General features: G+C 47.1%; 2 protein-coding genes across 5 annotated transcripts; one reads left to right on the forward strand and one right to left on the reverse strand.

Moving 5' to 3' along the window:
• The first annotated feature begins 163 nt into the window (after positions 1-163).
• Positions 164-6,087, forward strand: LOC120318993. 3 transcript variants are annotated; one of them, XM_039367250.1, is made up of 6 exons: positions 169-414; positions 1,136-1,272; positions 2,023-2,836; positions 3,833-4,006; positions 4,237-4,407; positions 5,950-6,087. In XM_039367250.1, the coding sequence occupies exons 1-6, from the start codon at positions 365-367 to the stop codon at positions 6,023-6,025; spliced, it is 1,422 nt and encodes a 473-aa protein (XP_039223184.1). In that variant the 5' UTR covers positions 169-364; the 3' UTR covers positions 6,026-6,087. The 3 variants fall into 3 exon arrangements, with proteins under 3 accessions (XP_039223186.1, XP_039223184.1, XP_039223185.1); XM_039367251.1 differs by having other exon boundaries at positions 170-414; positions 4,237-4,449; XM_039367252.1 differs by lacking the exon at positions 3,833-4,006 and having other exon boundaries at positions 164-414.
• Position 6,088: 1 nt separating this feature from the next.
• Positions 6,089-24,186, reverse strand: VWA1 (von Willebrand factor A domain containing 1). Of its 2 annotated transcripts, none has more exons than XM_039367247.1 (6): positions 23,856-24,186; positions 14,209-14,784; positions 10,140-10,418; positions 9,414-9,686; positions 8,892-9,161; positions 6,089-8,120 (listed from the first exon to the last, which is right to left on the reverse strand). In XM_039367247.1, exons 1-6 carry the CDS (start codon positions 23,926-23,928, stop codon positions 8,080-8,082), a joined length of 1,512 nt encoding a protein of 503 aa, XP_039223181.1. In that variant the 5' UTR covers positions 23,929-24,186; the 3' UTR covers positions 6,089-8,079. The 2 variants fall into 2 exon arrangements, with proteins under 2 accessions (XP_039223181.1, XP_039223183.1); XM_039367249.1 differs by lacking the exon at positions 23,856-24,186 and adding an exon at positions 17,082-19,006.
• Positions 24,187-24,268: the final 82 nt, after the last annotated feature.

Here is a 24,268-nt window from a genome sequence, read left to right on the forward strand (position 1 = left end):
CCCCGCCTCTTCCGTTCTCCGCCGCTGCTCATTGGCGGACAGCTCAGCGGAAGCCATAGAGTCGCGCTGTCAGAGAGGGCAGAGCGCGCAAATAACCTCCTTCTTCCCGGCCCCACCTCAGTCACGTGCGTGAAGAGGTTAGCGATTGCGAAACAAAAAAAAAAGAGGCGGGAACTCCGGGTCGATGGGGATAGAAAAAAAAAAAGAAAGAAAGAAAAAAAAAAAGCACGGCGAGGGACGGCGTGCGAAAAGGGCCAATCTTAGTCAAGCGCAGTCGTCCAGGAGGCGGCCCTTTCACCCTAGCAACGGGGATGTTGAGGCCGTCGCTAAGGGAGCCTGAGGCGATGCCTCAGGTAGGCCGCGCATGGCGGAGGCGGCCGCTTTGCGAGTGCGAGGCCGCGGAGCCTCCCTCAGGTAATTGGACTTTTGAAGGAAATGAGGGAGAGGACCACCGTGGAGGTTTCTGAGGGGATTCCCTGCTTGGGGGTTGTTGGCTGGGGACGATGGGAATTGCAGTCCCTCCGGTCCGGAAGGCCTTGAAGGCGGGGGAGTATGGACCCCTGACAGAGAGAGAGGTTGGATTCCCAGCCCCATTCCCTCCAGCCACCCACCCACCCACCTATCTCCGTGCCCATGCTGGCTGGGAATGATGGAGGTTGCAGTCCTAGCCCTAGAAAGAGAGGGTGTTATTTGAAAGCAATTGTTTTATTTTACTTATACATTTCTCAGCCACTTCCGTATAAATACTTGGGTCGTTCACAAAGTTGTTGTATACTGAGGAACTGGGCGCCTCAGATTTTCTTTATTTCTTTATTAAACCATTTTATAGGGCCGCCCTAACTCATTGACACGTGAGCATTTTTTTTGCACTCGGGGCCTTTCTCAGCCTTGTGAGAGGGAAAAAAAAGCTGTTCTCGGTCCTACTTTGGTTGCTACAAGCATAAAAATGCTTATTTTTTAAAAAAAGAGAAAAGAAAGGGCCCCAGCTATGTCTTTGGGGTGAGCTAAGATAAGGAAAAAAAAAAACATATCAGAATAGGATAATTCATAAAAATATATGGAGACGGTTGTTGTTTCTGGATTAAGTTTAACAGCCAACGTTAAAGTGATGTCATTTTGTTCTTTCTTTTTCTAGAGAGGCCTCAAAGGAGCTCCTTGGCAACAGCCAAAAAACCAACACAACCCACAACATTGACTTTCTAAACCTAGGGAGGCGCCCGGCTCTTCCTGGGGATGAGCAGAGAAAATCGTTGTTGTTTGAGGAAGAAAATGGTAAGAGTGCTGAGTGGACCCAGGTTCGAAGCCTCGTAGTTCCGGGGAGCATGCAGAGTGTCTCTCAGCCTCACGAAGACCACGGGGTCTGTAAGGTGGGGGAGTGTTTCAAAACAAGCAAGATGGTGTCCACCATTTTGCTTGTTTTGATCTTCTTTGGACTATACAGGTAGTCCTCAGCCTATGACCACAATTGAGCCCAAAATTTCTATTGCTAAGTGAAACATTTGTAAGTGAATTTTGCCCCATTTACGACCTTTCTTGCCACAGTTGTTAAGTGAATCACTGCAGCTGTTAAGTTACTAACACGCTTGTTTCTCCCACTGACTTTGCCGTAGGGATGCTGCAACGGTGGTGTGAAAAGTGGTCATATGTCCCTTTTTTCAGTGCCATTGTAACTTCGACCGGTCACTAACTGAATGGCTACAAGTCAAGGACTACCAGTATTCCTGAAAATCTTGAAGTCCTCAAAAAAAAACTGTTTCTCTCTCCCTCCTAACAGTCAGTGGTGACATTTTGGCTGCCTCCAGATCCACATTTATTTCTCAGTATTGGAAAAGAAGAGGGAATGATATAAACGCATAAGAAATCAGCACAGTGTCTCCTTAAAAGCGAGGCAACAAAGAATAATAATTGGCTGTCATTTTGATTGAAATTTGGTAGTCTTCATTGTGGGCCAGTTCATATTTTCGGTCTTCTAACTGCATGGATTTTTTTTCCCCTCTCTTCTCTCATCCCACTCTGTGACAGGGATCTCCACCATTGAAGACTTGGAAGAAAGCTTACGAAAACTGAAGGTTCAGGTGGACAGCTTAGCCTCCAGTCTCACTGTCCATCCAGATCGAGATGACACTTCTGCTCTTGAACATGTGGCTGACCCAGGTCCCTTAAGTTCCAAGTGGCGTCCATCAGGGCCACCCACTGAGACTGAATGCTTACTGAAACCAAAGCATCTTGCGAGACCATTAGGGAATCACTTGAATTTGATGGGTTGGGCTATTCCAACCTTAAATTCATCCCTACCGAATGAAAATTTAGGATTATTTGGCACTGCGACTGTGAGTCAGAACTCTCTCCTCTTGGGAGACCTTGCTGTCCCTTTGAAACTTGGGGCCCCTCACGTGATTGGTGTCAAGTCTTTGCTGCCCCCCACGATTCCAGTCCGAGCTTGCTTGCCAGAAAGATCCTCTTTCACGTTCCGCAGAGGCCGTTCACTTAGTCATTCTGAGGTTACCCGCTCCTGCTCCTTCTCTCCGGATGCCAAACGCCCGCGCTGGCTCCGATCACACTCTCAGTCTCCGAGGCCTGTCTGGAGACCCACCTCGGCTAAGGCTAATGCCTGTGCTCAGCCTCCGCCTCAGCTGGGGAAGGCCAGGGGAGTCAGGAAGAAAAGCATATCAAGCAGACCATCACGGTTGAGGTTCTTCAGGCCAGGAACATTAGCATCGAAATCCTGGACTTCCACTAAGGCAGTTGGACAGAGGACACCGAGGGAGTCTTGGAGTCCTTACAGTTTGGCTTCTCCGGTCATCTCCTCACCCACGGCAGAGGAGATCAACAAACGGTAAGAAGTGGCCTCTAGGCCTCAGAATTGAGAACTAGTGAGGAACATCTGGCTTCATAGTATATGGTGGCTTCGTTACCATACCCTGAAGGAGCAGTTTCCTGGGATGGAGTGATAATAAAAGTTGAGCCTCAGCTGAGCTCAAGAGATTATCTGAGAAAGCAACCAACTTTGAGGAGCTCAAGAGAGGGAATAAGCCTGGGATGAATGTTTCTTACTATTTAACGCCCCCAATTTTGTTTTGTGGGTTTTGGATTAGAGTTTGTTTGTTTGTTTAATTTACTGACCTCCCATTTTACCACAAGATAACTCTGGGTAGATTACAATATTTTAGCATTTTAGTGCCAGCTGCCTGTGGTTGTAAGAGCCGAGGTGGCGCAGCAGTTAGAGTGCAGTACTGCAGGCCACTTTAGCTGACTGTGTTCAGCAGGTCAGCGGTTCAAATCTCACCGGCTCAAGGTTGACTCAGCCTTCCATCCTTCCGGGGTAGATAAAATGAGGACCCAGATTGTTGGGGGCAATGTAAATATATATATATATATATATATTCATTGCTTACTGGTGTACACCGCTTAGAGAGTGCTTGCGCTTAAAGCGGTATATAAGTCTCATAAATAAATAAATAAATTGATTTAATGTTTCTCGCTGTTTTTATGTTTCCTTTTAGCTTTGTATACCATCCAGAGTCTGCTGGAATTGGGCGGCTAATACTTTTTAAATAAGTAATAACACGTGAGCGCAGTAGTGTGTTGAAACCTCAGTTCCCAGACTGTTTTAACAACAAAGACTGGAATTGCTTGTCCTAGGAAATACTTAATTAGGCCAGAAAATCTTTTACTAGATTGTCTCCTGCCTGACGGTAGTTTCTCATGCGATAGTCCTTCGCAGCCCACCAGCAACAAAATAAAGTTGTGCGTAGAGCAGCGTTTCGTAGAGAGCAGTTGACCTGGAGAAACTGCGAGACATTTAGCTCTGCTTTTTTTATTCGGGGTTCAGATTCCTGCAGACGCTTTCTGAAAGCACGATGGGGAGAGACCTGATTGAAATGTCTCCGTACCAGAAAGAGCTGGCTCGTCTCCGACTCCAGCGCCTGCGTGTGGAAGAGGCCTGGCTGTTGGAAGTAAAGAGACAGCAGGAATTGGAACGAACCCGTGGCCCCAGACCCAAGTGGTGAGGACACGCTCTCCAAGGCTTGGGCTGGAGCTGTTGATTCTTTGGATTGGGGGCTGAGAGCAAATTCGGCAGGGCCATGTGGAAATCTAGTGAGATTTGCTGGATTCATGAGAGATATTTTGGACATATGGATTCTGTGGGCAATATTCATTTGTAAGCAGAGTGTCAGCAAGACCCCACTGTGGCCTGAATTAAGCCTCTTTCTCCTTCCTTCCTTGTGGTTTTAGGTACGAAATAAGGGACTCTCAATTCCACTACGAAGCCCACAAGAACAACGAACTTCTGAGAAGCAGCCCAGAGATACAGTCTGTCTGTGGTTACAGGGAGGCCCTGTCAAGAGCATCGAATGAGTTCCAGCAGCAACAGAAGCCCACTTCCACCTCCCTCAAGGCCTACTGGTAAAGCGCCAAAGGGCATCAAAGGAGATAGAAGAAAGGCAGGTCAGGATAAACAGGGCCTTGTTCTGTTCCCAGTGAATGATAGTGGCTTGTTTGGAGGGATGGCGGTGTGATTCCAAGTGTCCAGCCCAGCCATTTTTGTGCCTTGTTCTTGATCACTCAGAGGTGATTTAAACCTTGAGAAGTGCCACAGGACAGGGTCACTTTAGTGGAATGAAATACAATGAGCAAAGATTCTTTGCTAGAGAAAAAGGTGACCAGATGCCCTGGTTTACTGGGGAGAACTACATAAAACATCTGACATCTCTGTGTCAAAGGCATTGTGGGCTATTTTCTGGCTTGGTGTGTGCAGATTTGATGTGTGTGTGCGTGCCTTTTCCAAGACATGATTTGATTATTATTGCCTGCAGTCTCAAACTAGTTCAGCAAAGAACATTCACTTTGGATTTTCTCTCATTTGTTTTAACTTTTTGATTAGGAAGGTACTCTGAATAAAAAAAAAACTTGATTACCGATACTTCTTTGGCTCAAAAAAAAAAAAAGATAAATATTACACTAGAAGAAAAAAGCATGTACATTTTCCATCTTTTATAGAATGCTTTTATGCCTGGGTGCTTTCCTATTTCAATGTAGTGGTAGTTTTTAACATTTTTTGAGGTTTATTTAATTCTTAGATTTGCAAAGAGAAGATATTTAACCTGTTACTGACATGCCAGAGGGGTTCTAGATGTATGTATTTCTTTATTTATTTTTATGGCTGGCCCACAAGCATTTTCGTATCGTCCTTGGTGAGTAACTGCAGAAACCTTTTGACATAGAATGAATCTAGCCGGGCAACCAAAGCCATCTCTTTACTAGCAAAAATTATTCTGTGACAAATTATCTTCATTGATTAATCAATGCCCATCCCCTGAATTTGTGAGTGAAACGGCAGATCTGAAAAAACAAAGGCAGCCTGCATTAACAGCGAAGATTCCTTTAAAATAGCTATTCAGACCAGCTTTCCCAAACTTCTTTGCACATTTATGGAATCTTTTATCCCATCAATCCTTTATACCTTAATAGGATAGCAGTCTTGAGTACATACGTTCCAAAACATTTGCATTTTATCCAGTTTCATACTTAACAATTTGCCGGTTGACAAGAAAATTCACACTGGCCAAGGATGGATATCTTTCTCTGCCAATCAATTTTGTTGGTAGACGCTCTCCTATTTGTCTGATTTTGCTAGCTCACTCAGTGGAATGATACTTCTTTTTATTATTTTCAAACTTGGAGATTTTTAACTGGTCTTCTGCGTTCACTGTACAGACGTCATTACACTGGCAATTTCCTAGCAAGCTAATTAAAACTACAGACTTGATCAGCCAATTAACAAATCTCTTCCCTTCCTTTTTAAACTTCTGCTTCTCTGCCCCCCCCCCCACTCCCACTGCATGGCTGTTTATATACTTCTGCTGGCTTGATCTTTCCTGGCATGACACAGGATCTGAGTGCCCTCAAGTACCCTGTAGGAAATTAAATCTCTCTTTCTTTCCCCAGTTTCTGCTCTCCAAAAATCCCCGTGTCGACAGATCACAAGGTTCCCGAGTCTCATACCTTGAAAAATGAACCGTGAATGCCACGGCATTGCCTTTGGTGGGACCGCATCCAAAAGAAAAAAAAAAATATTCCAAATTACTTGGCTCTTTGTTTTCTCTTTTAATTCAGCTTATTTCAAAGGATACATAACAATGTTTCTGAAGTAAGCTGGGGAGACAATGGCTACTGTATTAGTAAAACCGTACATGAAAGAATTACAGAGAATATGAAATGGTTTCTGACTCGCAAGACGATTATGACCATCGCACACATTCTGAAGCAGGAATGAAGCCACCGTAAGCTTTTGAGTTTAAAACAAATAGCAACGAGCCACAGTGTTACTTGCATTATTACAATTGTGTCTTTTTTTAAAAAACAAACAAACAAAACAAAACAAAACACTGCTTTTCTGTTACCTACTTCGGGCCGAGAAACTTCAGTTAACTGGGCTAATTCAGTTCTCATGCAGGTGGAGGCTCACATGATGAAACCGTAAAACAAAACATGCATGGAAAAACAAGCTTTTCGGGATTCTAGCTGGACTTCATCTTGAGGGGCTAGTTGTCTAAGATGCAGGGATTAGTGGCAGAGACTTTTGCTTGCGTATCTTAGGTCCACCATCTCCAGTTGGGTGGTCCCCAAATCTATTGGGGTCCGCCTCCCAGGATGGTCATGATAATACTGTTATTTTTCAAACAAGTTTGTTTGCTGTGTAACGAGAAGCCCCAAGCTCCAATTGGCTGGCAGTGCCGTATAAGCTGGTGAGATGATCTCAAAGTCCAATTGTCAACTTGCAAACTACTTTTTTCCCAAAGGGCCAACACAGCTTGGGAACAACGTCTCCGGTGCCCAACACTTTTTGTGAAAAAGTGCTTCAGGTTGTGTCTTCGGAACAGAACATCTGATTTTGCTGGATGATCTCAGGTTGGAGGCAGCCCAGCCATTTCTCTCACATTTCCATAAAAGTACAGTACGTCTTCTGCATCGGTCACAGTTCAGTTCAGGCAGTCCCAGATGGATCCAGCCACGTGTAATGATCACTGCATTTGCACAATACACGCTACCTTGTTCCCAAAGTGACCCCTCTGAGCGTCTTAGCTATCCTTTGATATCTATCTTTATCTCTGTTTACGAGGTAACTGTCTCTGCTACTCCCTAGTATCTATGGCGGGGTGCTCCATTTTATTTCCTTAAATTATTGCATGCCCCCCAAACAAATGTAATTTCTGATGCCACCCAAAGTAGAACCGGGATTAAGCACGTTCATTGGCCAGCTAGCTTACGGTTCAGTAACCGTATCTCTCAATTTTATTCGGTCATGTATAACTATATCCTGCCATTGCCAAATCCGTTATTCTGATCCACCTATTGGATCCTGGCCCACTATTCAAAAGGGTTAATGTGACACTCAGCCCGAAGAAGAATTTTGCATCCTTTAACTGTTTCCTTCCAAGAACAGAGCAAAGGTGCATAAATAAAACGGGAAATACCGGTGGCCAGGGGTTTTGCTCTCAGTCTCAAGGAAGTCTTTGGAATTCTATTATACGTGATTAATTCAGATGGCAACAGTGTTCAACAACTAAGATTTTGGGCCACTACCAAGGAATCATTTGGGATCTGCTTTGTGCTTCTAATTACTTCCCCCCCCCCCCATCAAATGCAATAGCTTTTGAAGCAGAAGGACGTTCTTAGAATTCAGAATGCGGATTAGAAGGTGAAAGTTCTCACTTGCATGTGAGAAAGGAACCAAGGTTCTTCCTCCCTCCCATTTAATACAAAACACAAATAAATAAGAATGCAAAGGAAGCGGGAGAGGGTTCCCAGTCTTTAGCTGGAATTCCAAGGAAAGGAAACAAAACCCGGTGAGCAAGGACTCCTTTTTCTAGCAAGATCCAATATCCCCGTGAAGCTGTTTTGTTCCTAACTGAGCCAGATTGGGGCGTTCGTAGGCCAGTCAGTTGCAAAAGAGAACGGGGGTTAGCCGGAGGTTGAAAAGCCTTGGGACCGTGATCTTCCTCATCCTGGTGTCTTGATACCTTTGTCCCAGGCCATCCTCGCCTTCTGACCCACAAAAAGTTCGTTCGCAAACTCTCACGCTCTCTGCCGGTGCCTGTAGCGACCTGCGGCTGAAGCTGCAAAACGGAAAGAACCAAAGAATCAATCTTCGTCAGATGGACGAATCAGGTTGCCTTGCAAGTCTCTTATTTGCAGAATACGCTGAAGCAGGAGAAAAGTTTTAAAAGATGACAAGTAGCTACATAAAGTGAGAAGAAACTCAGGAAATAGCTTCTGCAGAATTCCCTATGCTGTGTACCCGTTCGGATTAAACTTCTATTTCACAGGGAAGTTTTCAGGGACGGCCACCAGGGGGAGCGCGTCCCTTACAAATCCCTTATCTGAATTCCTTATCTGCTCCATCAGTGACACTGGGCTACACTGAATTTCCTGTGGGATTTTTTTTTTTTTAAAAAAAAAAACTTGTGCCATGTTCTTCCTGATTAAAACTGGAAATGCTTGGCTACCTGCCACGCACAACTGGAGACTTGGAAAGAGAAGTCATAAATGTCTTAGGGGAAAAAAACCCCCTAAATTTCTCAGGTGACCTCGTTCGGGCACCTTGCACCTTGCAAAAATATTGTCCTGCCCTCCAAACCGTTGTCTTTTCTTCCTCTCCACTGTATTCGGTTAGAATATCTCTTAAGAAATTTTCATTCAGTGAGGATTCAAATTGTACAAGCAGCTGTGCATTTAAAAAAAAAAAAACAGCGAGGACCCTTCCACTCTCATGTTTTAGCCTACTTTGTTTACCCTCCCTTCATCCTAGAGATACCTACTGAGATAGCAAGACCAATCAGTAGGCAACAGAAAGCCCTAAATTATTTCCTTTCCTGCTCGCCTCTTACCAGGCTGCCGATGGATCACTCGACACAGTTTTTTCCCAGGCTGGGTTTTGTACACAGGCTTCACACACACTTTGTTGGTGCTGCCGGGGATCAGATCTGACAGCAAAACGCTGTGGATCTGTGGTGAGACGCTGAGGAGGGTCGAAGGGCCGGCTTGCCGCCGACACAGAACGCGGTAGCCCAACACGTCTCCTTCTGCTGGATCCCAGGAGGCCTTTACGGAGCTGGGGCTCAGATCTTTAAAGTGGAGGTGCTTTATTTTGGAGTATTCTGTCCATTGGAGGAAAGAAGAAAGAAGGATGAGGATGACTGCGTGGGCTTTCTCCAGCGATGGAGGCAGAAACGGGGGGGGGGGGAGGGAGGGAATCAGAATTTGTGCTGGGATCAGCCAAGTAGGCAACCCAGGAGACCATCGGGCGAGGGATGTTGGCATCCTAGCCAAAGGGTGACAATCCATCAGCCTTATTCTGCAGCTGTTCTTCCCTCCCTTCCTCCGTCCTTCCTTTCTCCTTTCCTACTCACCTTCCCGTGTGCAGGCTTTAGCGGAGAGAGCCTTCTCCTTGCCAGATTTGTAAATGGCAGACACTGTCACTAGGTAGCTGGTGTTGGCCAGAAGGTTTTCCAGGACGGTGCTATTGAGCCTGCCGTCCACCTCTTGCAGCTGGACTAAATTGTCATTCAAGGGACCATACATGACTTGATAGGCAGCCACGCTCTCTAGGATGGGAGACCAGCTGACCCGGATGCTGTGGGGTTTGGACTCTGAGATAAGAATCTGGGCTGGGCTGACTACCTCTGCGGAGAGAAGCAACGCAATAAGGAAGAGAGCCTGACCGGATCGAAGTTTCCCGTATTTTTTTTTTTATACACAATTTTTACTGCAGAAATGTTTAAGGAGAGAAAAGCAGCACAAATGTGAGGAAAGAAACAAAGGAAAGAAGACCGAAGAATGAAGAACTAAGAGAGAAAAATGAGGACATGGCCTTCTGATCTTTTTGACAGCAGTTATAAATGTGCAAGTAGCCTTTGACATACGACCGCAGTTGACCCCAAAATTTCTCTTGCTAAGCGAGACGCTTGTTAAGTGACATTTGTCCCATTTTATGACCTTTCATGCCACAGCTGTTAAGTGAATCGCTGCACTTGTTAAGTTATTGGCACGCTTGTTAAGTGAACCCGTCTTCCCCATTGACCTTGCTTGTCAGATGTATATTCTTAAAAATTAACCCCCAATGGGGTCCTTTTTACCTTCCAGCGTGGTGACCCTGGTGGTTTGTGGTGGGATGTATTTCTCGTTGGATTCTGGGATGAGAGCAACCTCATAGGTGGTTTCTGAGTCTAGCTGTGTCACCACAATGCTGGTGTGGTCACCAGGGAGTTGTCTGGTCACCTTCCGCCGGGGTTGGCCACTCGGGGCATACTCCAAAATGTAGTAGCCGGTGTCCCGTGTCAGGAGCTGGGGCCACGTGAGGCGGAAGCTGCTTGAGGAGATATCTGTGGCTCTCAGGCACTTGGCTTGGATGGCAACTGGAAGGGAAGAGAAGAAAGATTTGGTTGTCTACCTGCCACAGGGTTAGCTTAGATTAGGGGGGTCCCCAACCTTGGCAACTTTAAGACTGGTGGACTTCAACTGCCAGAATTCCCCAGTCAGCGTGGGACATTCTGGGAGTTGAAGTCCACCAGTCTTAAAATGGCCAAGGTTGGGAGATCCCGAAGCTTAGATGGATGTCGCTTTAGTTCCTCTCTTATTAGAAGTTACTAAATCTAGACAGCATACTAAAAAGCAGAGACATCACCCTGCCCACAAAAGTGCGTATAGTCCAGGCCATGGTTTTCCCAGTTGCAATGCACGGCTGTGAAAGTTGGACCATAAGAAAGGCTGAGCGCCAAAGAATGGAGGCCTTTGAACTTTGGGGCTGGAGAAGACTCCTGCGAGTCCCTTGGACTGCAAGGCGTTCAGACCGGTCAGTCCTAGAAGAGATCAACCCCGACTGCTCTTTAGAAGGCCAGATTCTGAAGTGGAAACTCAAGTACTTTGGCCACCTAATGAGAAGGAAGGACTCACTGGAGAAGGGCCTAATGCTGGGAAAGATTGAGGGCAAGAGAAGAATGGGACGACAGAGAATGAGGTGGCTGGATGGAGTCCCTGAAGCAGTAGGTGTGAACTTCAATGGACTCCAGAAGATGGTAGAGGACAGGAAGACCTGGAGGAACGTTGTCCATGAGGTCGCGATGGGTCAGACATGACTTCGCAATTAACAACAACAACAACAACAAAACTTAGTTTTAACGCGAGTTCTTTTTTTAATCTGGGGCTTAGTTATATGAAGTCAGGCCCTTTGGTGGAGAGGTGATTGAAGGTGCAAACCCATAATTATATAATGTTTTTTGGTAGACCAAATCTAAGAGTTTATAATGCTTATGCTAGATCACATATAATAAGTTTTCATACACGCTAGCCTGAATTAGATCTACCGTGCCTTGTGTACAAGTCTGTGGTGTAGAAGATAATGCAAAAAAGTGGGTAGGATTATGTTACCTGTATGATTTTATATTCAGGTCTAGTGGGTAATGTTGGTTCCCCCCCTGCAATATTTTTTAACCTCCCTTTCTGCTGCTTATCCACTCTTGGGTGTCTACTCGTGCTTCCTTCTGTTTGGCGCTTCTGAGATCTGAGGGAGCTGTACCTTCTAGAGAGAGCCTGTCTCTTGTGTGCAAACCAACGGAGCTAACTCCAGTTTCCACCCTTTGGGAACTTGGTGTAAAAAAAAGGAACAAATGGGGAAGGGCTGGAGTGTAATTTGCATTATATGAAATGTGGAAAGATGCTTTTAGAAAGCAGGTGTGTATCTCCGATCTCGCCAGCAGATGGCAGCAAAGACAGCAAACTGCAAGGATGGGAGATTTTTCTAAGTTCGCCCTGAGCCCAAAAAATATAAGCATTAAACAAAATGCTAGAGAGTCTTACCATCATCTACTGGATTGAAATGTCTCTAAGTCTCAAATTAGATCTCCAAGGAGACACTTACACTGCGTTAAATGTGTAAGTCCCATATTACATATGTAGATTTATATAATGCAGGAAGGAAGGAAGGAAGGAAGGAAGGAAGGAAGGAAGGAAGGAAGGAAGGAAGGAAGGATAAACAAAAGTATCTTGTGGAACTTGAAAGAGCTTATTATTGGTTTACTATCACATGTGCCTTTCTGGATTGCTATGCAGTGATCCTCTGGACTGACAGAAACACCACAAAATTAATGGTTTTTCATCCACAGAAGGAAAGAAAAACGCTCTCTTGCCAATGAACTGTTGCTTTTGGTTATCTTTGGCAGCTAACTCCAGCAAGTTAGTGCCAATGAGCTGTGGCCACTGAAGTCCAAACCACAAAGCCAGTTTGGTGAGCTGGGAGGCCTGTGCCTTGAATACAAAATTACAGCCTCGGGTTTCATGAATGTGAGTAACCTGTATTTGCTTTGGATGAAGCTTCGCCTAGCCCAGAATATTCTAACCGCATCCCGCAGGCCCTGGATTTGTAGGTTTCCCACCCAAACAAGCCGCCTGGGCTCATGTCTATTCAGGTCTGGCTGCTGAATGCAGGTCTGCACAGTTTAAAGTTTCAAAATGCCAGGTGTGGCTCCCATTTCCGAGAAACAGACTGCAGTGGGTCACAGCTCAGTAGGTGTAGCCTAATTCGGTGTGCGGGATGAACTCCGGTGGGAGATGCTACGAAAGACCAGGAGTGACTTTTAGAGATGCCAAACCTATCAACAGCATTGCCACTAAGCTTTAGCCTAAATGTGCAAAGCATCTCTTTGGAGACAAGCTGCATGTGGCTCATAGAAGAATAAGCCCCACCCCGCCCCACCCCTCTTCCTCTGGAGAGCTGGTTATGGTCCCTCCGCACTAGTGCTACTAGCCTACCCAATGAGAGGCTGCATTCCAAGGGGGATGGGCAGGCAGCTATGTCTCTTCAGTTCCTCAAAAAGCTGCCCGCACGCCATTGGCAGATCTGAGGAATTCAAGAGAAAGACAGGCCCCTCTGAGAAACAATGCCCTTCTGTGCTCCCACAAAGGGAGCCTTTGATAAGATCTCATATGATGTGATACTACAGTGCCATTTCTGGGCCTCTTCCCAAGCTGCCAAGTCTTCCAGCCCTGGAGCCCGCATTCCAGTCTTCCATCGCTTTGTGTCCTTCAAAATGTACACACGGGAACTAGCCGGAGTTGGGAAAACCACAGCCCGGGGACAGAAAAGGAGAGTGCTTGGCTGTGTCAGATCCAAGTTGGCTGAGGGTTGGGCAGGAACCTCCCTGAGGGCTTCTTCCCCGATGCGATGAGAACTATAGTTGTGGGTTGTTGTTTTTAAAGATGGCTGTATCAACTACACAGAGAAAGGGTCTGTTCATGCCTCTTCACTGGGCTGATTGCAGTCCACCTGAATACGAGACACTGACCAAAGGGATATTGGATGGCCCTGAGGTGGACAGAAGCTTTTGACGCGTGGAACAGCCAAGTGAAAGTCTAGCTTAATGAAAAGAAAGACTAGAGATGGCATAATAGTGGCGTTCCAACATCTAAGGGGCTGCTACAAAGAAGGAGGGGTCAACCTAGTCTCCAAAGCACCAGAAGAAGGCAGGACAAGAAGCAATGGATGGAAACTAACCCAGGAGAGAAACGAGCTAGAACGGAGGAGAAATTTCCTGACGGTGAAAACAATAAACTAATGGAACGGCTTGCCTTCAGAACAGTGGTTCTCAACCTTTTTAATGCCGTGACCCCCCAACCAGTTGTAAGTCGAGGACTACTTCACCGGTTGTAAGTCGAGGACTACTCAACTGGTGCAGCAACGTTTGCAGAAGGGGACTTTTGGCGGGCTCAGCAGGGCAGAGACAGCCTGGACAATTCCTATTGGCTTTTGAAAGCCAGTAGAATTAGACTCTATTCAAGAGAGTCTATTCTATTGGCTTTCAAAAGCCAATAGAATAAAAGGGAGTAGCACAGCCAAGGAAAAGGGGGGGGGAAATGGCGGACTGCGTTGTTTGGTGACCCCCGTGAAATGGTCGTTCGACCCCAAATGGGGTCCTGACCCGCAGGTTGAGAACCACTGCTTCAGAAATTGTGGGTGCTCCATCACGGGAGGTTTTCAAGAAGAGCCTGGACAGCCATTGGTCCAGAATGATACCCCCAAGGCCCCTTCTAAGTCTGTCCTTCTATAAACCATCGGTTTTAATGATGGCCGATGCAACCAGTAATAATAACATTCCGCACTCCCGTTTAAACTTCCCTCGGTCAGCAGGAGACGACATTCCCTCCCAATACCTGCAATGGAGTCCTGCAGCTCCTTGGTGATGAGGGCTAAGTCATCCACGTCGACAAAGTGGAGATGCTTCTCCGGGGGAGGGCTGGCAGCAGCCGAGAGCTCCACGTAGTTCCCCCTGCCCGTGCTGACAATGAAGACGGCGACCCCCAGGTCTTTCAGAAGCTGCATCGGCTGGGCCACGTCGTCCTTGGAGAAGCCATCGGTCACCCACACCAGCACTTTGGGGACGTCAGGACGGGCCCCCGCTTCCGCGGTGAAGAGCTTCTCCTTGGCAAAGGTGATGCTTTTGCCGGTATTGGTGTCCCCCATCACCTGCTGGATGTTGCGGATAGCCTGCTGGATGGCCTGGGTGGAGAAATGCCGGTCAAAGGGGAACTCCAGGATGGGCGTGGTGCTGATGTGGACAATGCCAGTCTGGACATTGTCAGGGCCAAAGGTAAACGGGAGAAGCAGTTCAGCAAGGAACTCTTTGATCCTGGAGAATTCGTAGTAGGAGACGCTGCCGGAGCTGTCCAACAGGAAAAGCAGGTCCCCCTCTAGGTCAGGAAGGGTGGGTTGAAGACCTGGAAAACACACTGGAAAAGGATCCGGGAGTGTCAGGAGGGAAGAGGCCTTCGTAAGTTCAAGACATAAGTCAGAATCAGCTGGGGACCCTAAAATCGCTCATTTCTACAGGGTAAACCCCCTCTAAGATAACCCAAAACCGGGCGTTTTACCACCGGTAAACGCTTTACTTCCCGGTGTCTTCCTAGTGACTTTTGCCAGGCTCTGAGATTTTAATTCCATTTTTTTGTTTCGTTTCACTTTCCAGTCTGGCCTACAACCTGAGTTGTTCCTTTGGAGCAGTGATTCTCAACCTTTTTAATGCCGCGACCCCCCCAACCGGTCGTAAGTCGAGGACTACTCCACCGGTCGTAAGTCGAGGACTACTCAACCGGTGCAGCCCCGTTTGCAGAATGGGACTTTTAGTGGGCTCAGCAGGGCAGAGACAGCCTGGACCATTCCTACTGGCTTTGGAAAGCCAATAGAATTAGACTCTATTCAAGAGAGTCTCTTCTATTGGCTTTCCAAAGCCAATAGAAGAAAAGGGAGTAGCACAGCTAAGGAAAAGGGGGGGAGAAATGGCGGACTGCGTTGTTTGGTGACCCCCGTGAAATGGTCGTTCGACCCCAAATGGGGTCCCGACCCACAGGTTGAGAACCGCTGCTTTGGAGTCTTCCCATCCATGTACTGCATTCTCTGCTTTTCCTTTCCCCCCTTGGTCCCCTTTCCCTTCTCTGCCAGGTCTTTTTTTTTGTTTGTTCTAAAACTTGCCACTGGCAGAGTCTTCTTGTGGCAGTTAGTGCGTCAGCTACTCTGGGGGCGCTCGGGATGCTGAAACAAACAAGCCAGTTAATCCGTTTGCTTCCGTCGATGCAGACCCGGATCTCTGGCAGCCCCAAATGGCAAAATTCATCCCAGATGGGATGGGATCTCCCTTTTGGCCAGCTGGGAGTTGGCCCTCTTACACTCTGGGCTCCCAAAAGGCTAGTCTGGGTTTTGGAGAGCAGAGAAACCCCGCTTGGTTTGGACTCCGAATGCTTCAGATCCATGCGGGGTTTACAAATGGCCACCACAAGCAGAATGGAAACCTTCCCAGTCGCACATGATGGAAATCAGATGTTCCACTGCTCCAGCAGCCTTTTCCCTCCTCCTCTCAGCTAGGCTGCCCAGGCCAAATTTTGCCAGTTATATTCACCTTTCCCCCCTGACGGCACAGCCTTGGCCCTCCGGTAAGAAATTCAGGATGGCTCTGCCACCCTTGAGGGCAATCCTTAAATCTCCCCAGAGAGATTTTCTTCTTCCTATTCCACATTAAAAAACAGTTTCCTCCAGAGTGGATTTCTAACAAAGGGAGAGATTTGGGCTGCTATTGAACAAAAGGAGAGGGTGCTGAATGTGCTTTCCCCAGAAGCTGGCCGAATTGACAAGGCGATGCCCTTTTATTTTGTCTGAAAGCTCCTTCACGCATGGATTTACACTCCTCGGCGACAAAAAGGGCCACCCCCATAAACAAAGTCTATTTTTCCCGACGGAACCAGGACAAAGAGCTTGACGGATTCCTCACAGAGACTTAAGTCAGGGTCCCTAAATAAATCCTATCATCTCAGCATCCAAACTGGACTAGCTCCCCTCGGCTGTAGTTGAACACTCAAGTCAGTGTACCATCGGCCGGTCAAAACAGAGAAAAAGACGTTCCTCCTGTGCCTTTATTTGGGACCGATTGGCTGCTCCCATCTGTATCTCCCACAGAAACACCGCAGTGGTTCTTTAAAAGCAACCTCTCTCAAGGGTCACGTAAGCCCAGGGGGCCTCCAGATGACTGCAGTGCTCATCGTCCCTGGCAAACGCTTGTAGCTGGGGCTGATGGGAGGTGGAATCCAGACCCGTCAAAGCCCACCACCGCCGGTCCTTGCACCAGAGTCAAGTTTGCCAACAAACTTTCCGGTATGTTTTCACACCCTGCCGGAGGCAAGAATTGTGCTAGGTGGGGCTGAGAACATCATCCATCAGGAAGTGCTAGCCTGATGTGGTTTTTGGATCCCTTCTTGAATTGGAGGCAAGGCAGGTAGAAGAGAGGGGAGGGAGATAGAGAGAGAGAAAGAGAGAGAGAGAGAGAGAGAGAGAGAGAGAGAGAGAGAGAGAAATCCCTCACTCCCCCCCAATATATCTGTTAGGATTGCTTCCTAGACTTCAGGAGTTTTCCCAGCATCTTAGTCCTCTGGAAATTCACAGATGGACTTGTTTGCGGAAAAAAGGGAACATTCCTAATCCCCCAACAACAACAAGAAGCGGGTTGAGATGCCAGCAGAGTTATTCTTGATATACTTACATAGCAACAGACTCAGATGAAACGCCTCCCCCCCACCTCAAAGAATGCACAGACAGGAGGAGAAGACTTGTGCTGCGTAAACAGAAGGTTGGCCTAATGTTAGCCATAAAGAAAACCTTTCCACCTCAGTGGGACTGGAGCTTAAGTCTTGTTTTGCAACTGCAAAGGGGGAAGGATAAATAAAAAGCACACCTTGCCAGGGAGACCGCGGAAACATTTTACAAGTGAAAAGCAAAACGAAACAACAACAAAAAAAGGGATGCTCTGTTCCATCATCCCCGTTTACTAAATTACCCTTCATTTAGAGCCAGCTACATTGATTACTTTTGAGCTGATGCACCTCATTGGTCTTTCAGCGATAAAGCTGTGGTGTTTTGTTTTTTTTTCCACCCAGTTAGCTTCAAAGCTGCTGCAATCGTTGCCGCGGAATTACATTTCTTAATGTGGCAGAGAGGGAGAAAAATCAACCTGATGGCTGTTTTTTTTTTCATCGCATCATTGGGATTGTTTGTTTGGATGGAAGGAAGTTTAACCCCTAGGCAAGCTGTTTGGAGAATTTCCCTGCTAACGACTCAAGGAGAGATGTGTAAACCTGCCTCTCCCTGTTGTATCTCCACAGCAACCAACCCTGTGAAGGTGGATCTGAATTTTAATCACCTGACCACCAGGATGCTGCAGCGGTCATAAGTGCGAAAAACTATCATTTTTTCAGTGCTGTTGCATCATTACCCAAACGGTTGTAAGTCATGGTAAATCTGTGACTGTTTTTTTTGGGAGGGGGGGTATCCAAAGTGTCCTACATCTTAAAAAAAACCCCTGATCTGCATTTTCCCTGGAATTTGCACCAAAGATGCCACCAGAAATAAACAGAACCTGCTTCTTCTCCGGAGCATTGCATCAAAGGAAAGCACTAAACTATATTGTTTAATAATTAATGGTGCTTCTGGCCATGTGCTTAATCATGGACGACGGAGGAAGAAATAGACCAGCAACGGGAGCGGTCTGCGGAATGCAAAATAAACCTTATTATATTACGTCTGTCAATGATTCCCAGCCTCCGTTGTGATTCCAACAGGGTTTTTAACTGAGGGGGCTCAGCCTAAAAGTCTGTGCAACTGTTGGTTTCCATTCCCTCCCTCGGTCTGATTGCCCTATTATTTTCCTTCACAAAGGAGACCGTTTAGCAGTATTCTTTGGCTTCCTCAGTGTAGGTCCTAATAAGGAATAGCTCTGGAATTTTTTTTCCCCTCTGGCAGAGGCATTTTCTTATCCCTCGAATCCTTCCTGCAGAAAATGGGAAGGGCTAAGCTCGGCCCTCATTACTTCCCAAGCAAGGGTGGGTGACTGCCTCATCTCTCCTCCCGTGTTGGCCTTTTTCACAAAGTCAACCGACCAGCTAATTCTGTCATCACGCCTGCCTGCCTTGATTCCTCAACAAGTAAAGGGTGCCAGGGCGAGGCTGGGGTCCTTCCCGTGGAGGAGCTGCTGCAGGCATGCTCTGCCTCTTGATTTCTACCAACTTCGACGTTCTGGTCAGAAGGTGGCAGCCAGTCGGTCCTCTTCACTGCACAGACTTCTCTAGACCTTCCCTCCCCTGGCGGATCCCATGGTTTTGGGGAAAACAGAAGAGCTAAGACTTAACTGAAAGTTCAGATAACACTATGGAGCCTCCGTGTCCAGGGGGAGTATACCACGAAACAGTATAGCCCAGGGGACCAATCGGAAGACCTTCACATCCTGTTCATATGTTTTCCTGGGGATTTCCAGCAAGCTCTTATTAAAACAGGATGCTAGATGGGGTGATGTCACCTGGCTAAGGACATTTTAACAATTTCCAGGAAATCTTTCTTTCTTTCTTTCTTTCTTTCTTTCTTTCTTTCTTTCTTTCTTTCTTTCTTTCTTTCTTTCTTTCTTTCTTTATTTCTTTCTCTCTCTTTCTTTCTCTCTCTCTCTCCCTCCCTCCCTCTTCCTTCCTCCCTCTCCCTCTCTTTCTCTCCTTCCTTCCTTCCTTCCTTCCTTCCTTCCTTCCTTCCTTCCTTCCTTTCCTTTCCTTTCCTTTCCTTTCCTTTCCTCCCTCCCTCCCTGCCTAAATTTAAGTCCAGGAGACGAGGGATGCTTCCTCTCCATCGAGGTTGGCTACATCTGGCGGCGTGCAGGCCGCGTTAATTGTGCTTTCGTTCAGAGCAGGAGATTCTAGTCTACAGTGGAGACGTGGCTTGCGTAGGCAAGGACTTGAATCCCTTACCTGGATCAATTTCCTGCCCCAATTGGAAGAGGTCTGTCCAGAAGTCGTTAAACATTGGCCAAATCTGGAGATGTTTGTGGGAAAGGGGGAATGAAAAACACATTCGTTAAACTTTGGAGCTTATGGTTTTCCGGCCTCTTTGAGTTATACAATGGCAGGATCAGCAATTAAGCCGTCACATTCCTGGTAACCTAGAGAGGATGCGAAGCGAGTTTTCTTTCCCCCAAAGGGCATCTGAAGCCAGTTGGCTTTCATTTTTGGAGCGCAGAGGACACTGCAAACCCACTGCTAGGCTTCATTGGCAGTTCTGCTCAGGTTTCCAGAAACTCCCATCCCCATTCCCCCCGTTTCTTTTTTTCCAGATGTGGATCACTCTGGATTGTGTTGCAGAGTCTAGCTGCGTGGGACGCTAATTCCCAGAGCCCTTAGCCTGCGAGACAGAGAGATTAAACAAATTCACCAAAGGACAGAATGGCTTTTGGTTCGGAGGTTGCGTGGGAAATACAGGTAGTGAGAGAGACCTTTCTTAAGTGAGTTTTGCCCCATTTTACGACCTTTCTAGCCACAGTGGTTAAGGGAATCGCAGCAGTTGTTAAGTTAGTAACACTGTTGTTAAGTGAATCCAGCTTCCCCATTGACTTGGCTTGTCGGAAGACGGCCAAAGGGGATGGCGTGACTCCAGGACACTGTGACCGGATGGCGTGACTCCAGGACACTGTGACCGTCATAAATATGAATCAGTCGCCAGGCTATATTTAGATACAGTCTATCATTCAACAGTGGAACAGAAAAATAATTGGGCGCCTCCGACTGATGGTCCTCCCCTTTTAGATACTGATGGGTGTGACTTTAGCTGCAAAACATTACGTCTTCCTACCCCCCCATGTGACCTTTCGGAACTGTTCTCTTTCCCCCCACTCCCCCCCAGCAAAACAGAACCGAAGGCAAACATCCTGCTAGGTCAGCAAGACTTTTGCATTTCCATCAGGCTGGCCTTACAAGTGGGTGGCCAAAGGCAAGCGGTGACGCAGTGCGTGTAGGCACTTAGAAAGTGGGAGAAACCCTGTCTGGGTGCCAGAACTGGGGCGCCAAGTCACTCTTAACCTGCTGGGATTCAGAAAAACTTATTTATACATCAGTTGCTGCAGTTTCTCAAAAGTGCCAATTCCCCGGGGGGGGGGGACCAAAAATAAATCTGGGACTGGCGTCACAGAGCTCAGAGAAAGAGTGCCCCCCCCCCAGTTCTCAGAACATTCTTGTACACATAGTTACAAAGTATGGACTAACTCCCTTTCAATCTTTGGTCTTCCGAGATTTCGGATTCACGCTGGAGTCCATCATCCAGTCCATCAGGGAACTTTTCCCCTCACCAGAATGTGTGCTTTGGGCTATTTTGTGTGTTGTATTTATGTGGTGCCTCTTTGCATGTGGCTTTTTCGTCGTTGATTGGGGCGTGGGCCGCATTTCCTTTTTTGGGCGAGCCATCGAGTCGATAACAACGGTTGCGTTCACACAAGGCGCTTAAACCTGGTTGCTGAATGAGCCGGTTTTCTGGATTCACACAATACAGTGAGCTCTGAACCAACCCAAAAAGTTGATCTGGGGGCTAACTTAGATACAAGATGCAAGGTAACCCTCAACTTTGTTTAGTGACTGTTTGAAGTTGGCACTGAAAAATGTGACTTGTAACTGTTTTTCACATCTTATGACGTCCTCGTGGTCACGTGATCAAAATTCAGACGCTTGGCAACTGACTCGTATTTATGACGGTCGCAGTGTCCCCAGGTCACGCGATCCCCTTTTGTGACCTTTTGACAAGCAGAGTCAATGGGGGACGCCGGGTTCACTTAAGAACTGCAACGATCTGTGGCAAGAAAAGGTCATAAAATGGGTGAAACTCACTTCATAACTGCCTCACTTAGCAACAGAAATTTGGGGGGCCGAGTTGTGGCCCTGAGTCAAGGACTACTTATAAAACCTGGTGCAAATGCAGAGGTTAGATTTGGGGGGGGGATTCGTTGAGACCGATTGGGCCAATGCCGCTAATCCGTAGCATGTTGCAGACCATCTTATATAGGACAAAATGCTTTAAAAACTAGGGCTGCAGTTCTGAAGCCATGCTGGGTTGGTTAGTTCAGCGTGGATACGTGCTAGATTGCATCAGAAATCTGTTCCGAATGGATTTCATGAACTTGGACCCGCCTTTTGCATTATTTCGTCTTCTGTTCCCATCTCTCTTGCCGTTTTCATCGTGTCTTTGAGCTCTTAAGCCTGTAGGGATATCCATTCTTTTCCTTTGATTTTACACCAAACACTTCTGGAGCTTTTCCAAGTTTAGTCTCTGATTCAATGAAACAAGAATTTCTTCCTGTCCCAGGTACTGCCCAGTTATGTCCAGGGTGACTATGCTTGTTTCTTCAGAAAGAAGGCTGAGTCACATACCTTGGAAAGAGGTGTGGCAGAACGTTTCGAGTATCAGCAGAAAAAGTGATGAGGTAATTGTATAAAACTCCTGTTGCTTAAACTGGGAATCAGCTTTCCTGCATATAACCAGGTTAATTTTAAGCATCCTTCTCATAGGATACTGAACAAACCGGCAGACGTCTTCTGGATATAAATATTTCTCTCTCTCTTCCCTTCCACTCTCCATCCTCAAGGAAAAATGTAATATAGAAGACATTGGAAGAAGGAACAGAGAAAGAATTTCAACACTTTTTCCCCTTGCCCAGATGTGACAGTTGGAGGAGACTGTAAAATTTAGGCACTGTATTCTCTTGCTGCTCCAGTGAAGGAAAATCCACCCCATTCCTAACAGACACACCTACTGCGAAATCGCTCTTTATCTCACAAAGTTCTTCCCCAGCTATAGTCAAGGTTCCCTGTCTTGTTGGCTTAGGACCTTCCCTGTCTGGGTAAACAAGAAAAGGAACATTTTGACCCCCTCCATCAACCAACCAAGACATCTGTCTTCCCCAGCCAACACTGATGATCACCCTGTGAGAAGTGAGGTGTAAGAAATGCACTATGGGTGCAACACCTGAAGCAAAGATGGATAGAGGAAAGGAAAGGAAAGGAAAGGGAGAAAGAAAGAGGAAGGAAGGAAGGAAGGAAGGAAGGAAGGAAGGAAGGAAGGAAGGAAGGAAGGAAGGAAGGAAGGAAGGGTTCATTTTGCACAAAAGCTATTTGGAAAATTGGAATAAGCCTTGACATATAGATTAAGAGGCAGATTTGGCCAAAGTTGATCTCTGCTGCATGAGGACTAACACCTTTTGGCTTTGCGTCAGAGAATTCTCCAGAAAGTACCACCTTCAGAGTGACCACCTATTCAACCTTGATTTTGGGAAGCCGACAGAGCAGGATATTGTCCAATTTTCCAGCACAGCCTCTGCCTTGCCTGCAGGAAGCTCTAAATTCAACGGCCAGCAGCTCCCTTATCAAAGAACGAAGAAGGCCAAGAGGCCTTGGAAGGAGATTTTAGCCAGAGCAGACAATACTGGCTTAGATGGATGCAGCAGTCTCATTAAGTCCCTGATGTGGCTCAGTGACAGGGCAACTGCTAGGCACACTGAAGTTTTTCCCAGCCGCTTCCAAACAAATAGGATCTCCTTTCACTCTGGGAAGGTTCCATCTCTGCTTGAAATCTCCAAGAGCCGTCAACAACAGTGGCCCCAAACTAGCTTGGACAGACGGACGAATGGATCCACATCTGCATTTAAGCAGTCGCAGTCAGTCTCCGTGCTGTTCAGTTTCCCCTGTCAGATGCTATTTAGCCGCCTTGGATTGTAGCCTCCCATCATCCCCAGACAGCCGGGCCTCGGGAAAAATGGCTCCGCCACCTCTCTGCATAATTCTGGGGAAGAGGTGCCCTTTCCTAGCCAAACTAAAGCTCTCCCTGGTCTTCTCCAAACCGAGTTCTCCCTTGCTTCCCTTAACCTCTCGCCAGCCCCCTTCAGACAAAATCCATCCAAAGGAGAAAGTATAGAATAAAGAGCCCTACCGCCTCTTCCCAGCCCTTCGTGGGGATTTCAACCTCGGGGCAGAGACCTCGCCCGGCTGAACTGCCCGTACATGGATTAAAAAAAAAAAATCTCCAGTTTTGCGGCTTGCATTTGTTCCTCCCCTGAATCCGGGCACCGCTAAGAAGGAGCAAAGTGATTTTCAAAGGGAGGGCAAAACCTCCACCTTCCTTTCCTAAAGCTTTAGTCAGGGCAACCCTCGACCCAGCTAGCTTCTTAAAGTCCCACTGCCTTCCCAGCCACCCAGACTGGCCAGCTCTGGCATCCGCAAGACCTCCTCTTTAAAATCCAAACTCCAAGCCCCATCTTCCCAGGATTGTAGCCTCCCATCATCCCCCCAGGCAGCTGGACCTTCAGAAAAGTTACTCCGTGACCTGTCTGCCTAATTGTGGGGAGAGGTGCTCTTTCCCAGCCGTACTCAAATTGCAGTCCTCCCTCTCGGCAAGATCCGAAATCCAAAACCCAATCTCCAACATCCGAATCCGAAACCCTGTATCCTCTGGAGCTGCTCACCTCTTGAAGGACTTTGGGCCAGGACGCCACCGAGCAGGCAGAGAATCCGAAGCAATGCAACTGGGGGACTCATAGCAAGTCGGTCTCCGGATCGGATGGGCAGCGGCTACCTGAAACCCAACGCCTTGACATTGGCGAGGAGGCCAAGCCTGCGTCTGGACTCCGGCATATTCTGATGTCTTGCAGCTGGAGAGCTAGCCGGTGCTTTTATCCTAGCCTGGCCTTGACTGGGACAGCCACCCTCCCCAGCTTTGAAACATATACATATTTCTCCCCTCCCCTCCGGGTTGCGAAATCTCTGCAAGTTAATTTCTGTCCCTCTCTTTTCCTTTCCTTTCCTTTTTTTTTTTTTTAAATCTCTCTCTCTCTCTCTCTCTCTCTCTCCCCCCCCCCCCAGAGTCATAAATCCTTTC

Source organism: Crotalus tigris, unplaced genomic scaffold (genome assembly GCF_016545835.1).
Source record: "Crotalus tigris isolate CLP2741 ecotype Arizona unplaced genomic scaffold, ASM1654583v1 scf7180000020588.15403103151:6194809, whole genome shotgun sequence".
Lineage (NCBI taxonomy): Eukaryota > Metazoa > Chordata > Lepidosauria > Squamata > Viperidae > Crotalus > Crotalus tigris.